This window comes from Calonectris borealis, chromosome 3 (genome assembly GCF_964195595.1).
Source record: "Calonectris borealis chromosome 3, bCalBor7.hap1.2, whole genome shotgun sequence".
Classification (NCBI taxonomy): Eukaryota; Metazoa; Chordata; class Aves; order Procellariiformes; family Procellariidae; genus Calonectris; species Calonectris borealis.
In genome coordinates, this window is record NC_134314.1 from 22,817,952 (window position 1) to 22,823,951 (window position 6,000).

The 6,000-nt window shown below is 39.2% G+C and overlaps 1 protein-coding gene across 16 annotated transcripts in view; it reads left to right on the plus strand.

The window, feature by feature from the left end:
- The window catches only part of FBXO25 (F-box protein 25), a 37,515-nt gene extending 31,515 nt beyond the window's left edge, over nt 1-6,000 (plus strand). For 15 of the 16 annotated variants that reach the window (XM_075145172.1, XM_075145162.1, XM_075145163.1 and 12 more), the window contains one exon: nt 4,732-6,000. In XM_075145172.1, coding sequence (XP_075001273.1) covers nt 4,732-4,821 — 90 coding nt within the window. In that variant the 3' untranslated portion in view covers nt 4,822-6,000. Of the gene's footprint in view, nt 1-1,928; nt 1,956-4,731 lie in introns of all 16 variants that reach the window. The other variant, XM_075145173.1, reaches the window with a different exon arrangement.

The following is a 6,000-nucleotide window of genomic DNA, read 5'->3' on the forward strand; positions in this document are numbered from 1 at the left end:
ATCCTGCTCGTCGTCCTTGTCTTCCAGCTCAGGGGGCTGAGTACCCTGAGGATAACCACTCTGACTACTAAAGACTGAGGCAAAGAAGGCGTTGAGTACCTCAGCCTTTTCCTCATCCTTGGTGGCAACGTTCCCCCCCGCATCCAATAGAGGATGGAGATTCTCCTTGGCTCTCCTTTTCTCATTAGCATACTTATAAAAGCATTTTTTGTTGTCTCTCACGACAGTGGCCAGGTTGAGTTCTAGCTGGGCTTTTGCCTTTCTAATTTCCTCTCTGCACGACCTAACGAGATCCCTGTACTCTTCCTGAGTTGCCTGCCCCTTCTTCCACAAGTGATAAACTCTCCTTTTTTCCCTGAGTCCCAGCCAGAGCTCCCCGTTCAGCCAGGCCGGTCGCCTTCCCCGCCCGTTCTTCTTGCGGCACATGGGGACAGCCCGCTCCTGCGCCTTTAAGACTTCCTTCTTGAAGAACGTCCAGCCTTCCTGGACCCTTTTGCCCTTCAGGACTGTCTCCCAAGGGACCCTCTCGACCAGTGTCCTGAGCAGGCCAAAGTCCGCCCGCCGGAAGTCCATGGTAGCGGTTTTGCTGGCCCCCCTCCTTACTTCACCAAGTATCTAGAATTCTACCATTTCATGGTCGCTAAGCCCAAGCCGGCCTCCGACCACCACATCTCCCACCAGTCCTTCTCTGTTCGTGAACAGCAGGTCAAGTGAGGCATCTCCCCTGGTGGGCTCGCTTACCAGCTGCGTCAGGAAGTTATCCTCCACACACTCCAGGAACCTCCTCGACTGTTTCCTCTCTGCCATGTGGTATTTCCAGCAGACGTCCGGAAAGTTGAAGTCCCCCACGAGAACAAGGGCTAGCGACTGGGAGACTTCTGCCAGCATCTGGTAGAATATTTCATCTGCCTCCTCGTCCTGGCTAGGTGGTCTATAACAGACCCCCAGCAGGATATCTGCCTTGTTGGCCTTCCCCCTCATCCTTACCCACAAGCACTCGACCTCGTCATCACAATCATTGAGCTCTAGACAGTCGAAGCACTCCCTAACATACAGGGCTACCCCACCGCCTCTCCTTCCTCGCCTGTCCCTTCTGAAGAGCTTTTTTTGTCCTTTTAAAGAAAGCCTGCAAAAGAAGGGACTGATTGCTACTGAATTGAATTAGCAAACAGTTGAAGTAGGGAAATGACTTTTCACTTTTCAGTATGCTATAATAATCTTAGTGTTACTTTTAACAAGTCTTTAAGAGCTTTTCAGGAAGCGGCATTTGTATTCCTGTATTTGTTTAAAACCTGTGACCATAGTAATGTTAAATACAATAAGAAGGAGACTCGTAAATTCATTGTAGGAAGTACAGTGATATAATAGAGCATCTTGTACTCTTCCATGTTAAAGGAGGGAATGAAAGAAACTCTTCATATTGAATGACTATCTTTCAGAAGTGACTTTTTGGTAAAGGATTTGTCCATGATGAAAGTGAGAAAAATACGTAATTTCAGTAGTGTAAAAGTAACAGCAAACTAATTATTGATTGATGCCTCTGCAAATGCTTTTTGTGTATACTCTTTCTTCTGTTCCACTAGGCAACATTGCAATTGTGGGCAGTTCTTTTATTTTCTTAGCTCACCCAGTCGCACATTTCAGTTATCCCAGAGATGGCCACAGAAGTTGAAATACCTTTTCTTCTTTCAGTATCCAGGGCTTTATGTAAAATAGTGTAGTTGTTTTGCATAAGTGATATGCTTCACACTTGGTTTTAGTCGTCTTGGGGCTTGTGCTTGTTTTGGTTCTCCAGCTGCTTGTGATTTGCCAGAAGAACAAAAGACTATTTTTCTAAATGGAATATGAACATTAGCTTTAATAAATCTTAACTCTGCTTCTTTTACTTTACGGCTCTCCTTCCTGCTTCCTTCTTCACGATCTCAAAGGACTACCACCTTGCTTTGTTACTCAAGGTATTTCCTGTGTGTCTCATCTGTTTTCATTGCTGACTGTTCTGTAATGTCAAAGTGAATAATGTGTTCATTTCTAATTGTTTGATACTTTGTTTTGTTTCCCCACATCAATTTAGCAGCAGGAATACTTTGTTTCTTGTTTCCCTATTAGATAAGGTAGTGATGACTTTCCGTCTCAGTTTTTCATCAGATTTGTTTTTTATTATTGCCATATTCCCTGTTAATGCCATTTAAACTAGGGACCATAATTCAACTTCTAGTGAACGTAGGTGCATGGTGTCAGTGAGATCAGCCAGATTTTGCTAAGAAATAGGTTTCTGTGCACTCAGTGTTATAAACTGTTTCTGCATTCCCTGATGTATTTAATTCAGTACTTAAATCTGAAAAGAGTAACACAAACCTCAGATAACTTTCTTTAATGCAAAGGTACTAAAATTGATTTTATTCCACTTGAAATGCTGTAGTCATACATACTTTTATGAAAGAGTCTCTCTGAAAACAAATTCCCAAAACAGCCTGCATATGACTTGGGAGAGTAGGAGGAGGCAATTATAAAACTGCTTTCTGAATGAAGAAATGGTGGAAATAATTATACAGAAAAGAACTGTTGCTCCAAAGTTGTTATGGGAGCTTCTTAATGTCCACTTATGATAAAATTTGAGGAGGAAAACAACTACATTTGCCAGTAAACACTCTTCCTGGTGAATTCGCCTGTTAATGTAAAAGAATTCTGTTTTAGCTTTAAGTAGATACATTGAAAATCGGTATGATTTGAACACTATTTATTAAATGTAATTTCAAGGGAAATACATTATTCTTGGAAAGAGGAATACTCATAATTAGAGGAAAGTTATGATTCTTCTTTTCAGTTCTCATCACTTTTTTCCACTGTAAAATTGCTGTTTCTGTTGTTTTAATAACTAAAAACCCCAAGAACTGATCGGAGATTTTTTTAGACCTGTAATTCCTGACTGAGCAGAGCTTTCAAAAGTGTTTTTATGATGCTGTGCAGAGCAAAGCAGACAGCATTTTTCTGTCTAAAATATTTAGGAGTATAAATAAGTACTAAAAGGGGATAAACCCTAGCTTCTTTTCCAGAATCCTAATTCTGATGGTGTTTTTTCCTGGAAACTAGGAAAGTAATGACATGACACTGATACGGCAATGGGTAGAGAAGATGGTAGTTCATTAGCAACTACCTTTGAGAGTGTTTTCTGCTGTGGTGTCTCTCTTCCTTGAGATGTCATCTTAGGATGAAGGTGTTTTAGATTAACACTTCTGGTCTTAGACTTCTGTTAGTTCATATCTGCAACTTCCCCAAATCGGCAGTTCTACCTGGGCTCTAATCTATTTGTCTGTTCTCTTTTTTGTTTGTTTTTCCCCTCTGTGTCATGAATGTAACAACTGGTTCTCAGGTGATGTTAAAGCAATTCTTAAAAAAAGTGGGAGGATGAGGAGGTGATACCACATGATATTTTCATGTTGTCATCTATAGACTTAATGGAAAAATACAGATGATATATCCATAGAGTAACAATTTTCATTGGAAAAGCTGAGTAGTATTTAGAATGTATTTCACCTAGTGCACGTTGGTGTTGCAAAGACTTTGGACGGGAATGTGGCATCTTTGACAGCACTTTCCTTATCTAAGTTTCCAAGTGAGAAGAAAATTTCATTTACAGGTTTTTTCCTTCTATTAACTGAATTACATGTAACTTCATTTCCTATGGAAATGAAAGAAATGAAGACTGCAGTGGTCTGTGATCTACTTACCATGTATTTAGTTTTCTTGCCCCACATGGTGACTTCATCAACACTGGTGGAAAAGGGAGAGAAACCCCTTAAAAGGGGGAGGACAGTTTCTGAGCCTTACATTATTGATCAAGGTGTTTAACCTCTCCATTGAACTGTCTGGGACTTCTTCTCATGACACCTCTAGCATTTCCTTCCTTTAGAGGGTTCTAATAAGGTGCAAAACTGAACTTTTCGTTTGAAGAGGAATTTGAATCTTAAATAGTCAGACAGTTGAGCGGAGTTCAAGTCTCTGTAACATTAAAGAAAGCACTGGCAGGCTTAGTGAACATGTAATGACAAAGCCTTTCCATCCTGTCCATCTTCTATATTCCTAATTTGCCTGGGTGCTACCTTCTGTTTTAAGGCAATGCATTCAGGTGGGGAAAAGGTAGGAGTGAAAGAGAAGAAAAAGATGTTGGGGGGAAAAACAAGCAAGGTAGAAAAACTTTTATGACTTCAAACATGCTGTTCAGGTTTTTTTGGAAAGTGTCTGCTGCCCTTCACTTTGAAAGCAAGGAGGTCATTTTCCCCCTGAAGTAGTAGTCGATTTCAGAAATTTCATTAAACAGATAATTTAGGTTCAACAAAGCAGTTGCACTTTTTTTTTAATTACACTTATCCGTTATTTTTTGATAAGGAATATGAAACTTTTTTCAAGAGCTCTGACTCGGGTTCTGTTTTTGGTAGGAGGAGAGGGGCTGGTGTTTGTTTTTGGTTTTTTTTTTTCCCTCTGAAATCTGAAGCTACCCTGCACTACCACAGTCAAACTGGAAAGGCCTATTTTCTTAACAACTTAGTCTAAAACGGTTAAAGAAAAACATGGTGAGTTCTTAAAAAGAGCAAGTTCCTATCAGTTTGTTTACAGTGGAAGTAGTTGCATGTGCCTATATGGGAATTTTTGCTTTTTTTTTTTCGGTTGGGGGTAGAGGGAGATTATGGGTATGGAAAGAGAACTTACTTTTTTTTCTCCTTCATTTTGCAGGACACAGGACACCCCTGCACAGCCAGTGATCCAAACACCTGTCTGATGCCAGTATCTCCTCAGCATTTCATCGATCTTTTCAAATTTTGAGATGTTCAGTAGCTGTTCTCCTGTGTTTGTGGCCATTTTTGTGAAGAGTCAGGCAGGATACATGATGCTTTTTGTGCAATATATTTAAGTGTAATGTTTTGTTGTAGTTTAAAAAAAAAAAGATAGGGGGGAGATTATCAGACAGGTTTATTTGGTGTATTGTTTTTGTGCAGAAAAGAGCTGAGGAGAAGGAGACCATTAAGAAAATTTCTTTGTTAGGAAATCTGCAGTGGACTTCTTTTCAAGTCCAAGAAAGACCATTTTAATCTCAACTTTTATATCCATTCTTTTGACGCCTTAATAGATGGTTAAAATTATGTGGGGGAGTTTTGAAAATTTCATGGAAGAGTTAAACTACTCTTACAGGGACCAAAGGAGGGTTTTTTTGTTAATCCTTCTTTCTTTAAGCCACTGTTTTTCAAAACACCTCCATATAATTTGCATTATTATAAAAAACAGGCCAATACTCTCTTGGACTCTTAATACATCAGTTACCAAGGTGGCATTAATCATTGTGAGCTAGTGAATAAAATGTAGCTGTGGTTACATCTGTTGTTGAACCTATGAATGAAGGAAATCAACCAACCTTTGTACATACATTATGCAAAAATATTTATTTTTCTTAGGTTATATATATTTAATTAAATCCTTATCTCAGCACATCCTGCATAACTCAAGAGATAGATCTGGGGCTCCTGGAAAGCGATTTTTTTTTTTGATGGTAGCTACAGCCTTCATTTATACTGTTTAGTATGTCTACAAATGCAACTGCATTAATTCATCTTCAAAGAAGAAGACATTATTCAAATTTAATGAGAGTGGAGTTGCTTGTTTCTAGACCGGTACACTGGCAGGACATACTACTACCAACTGAGGTTCTAACCTGACAAGTCTTTACAAGTTATGGGAAACACTGAAAGTCAGTCTGAGCTGAAGCACCTTCTGCCATGTAAATCATGATAAATTCTCCAGGAAGCTATTTTCTTACTGTCCTGTAGAACAAAATTGATTACTTGGCTTAGGCAGGTAAAGGAAAAAATAGGGAAGTTTTGGGTTTGTCAATGAAACTTAACAAATAATATGTAAGGTACAGAAAAAATAAATCATGTACTATATTCTGCACTTACTTGTTCTGAATCTAGTTTTGTACAGTGTAATAAATCATGTTTTTATCTATTA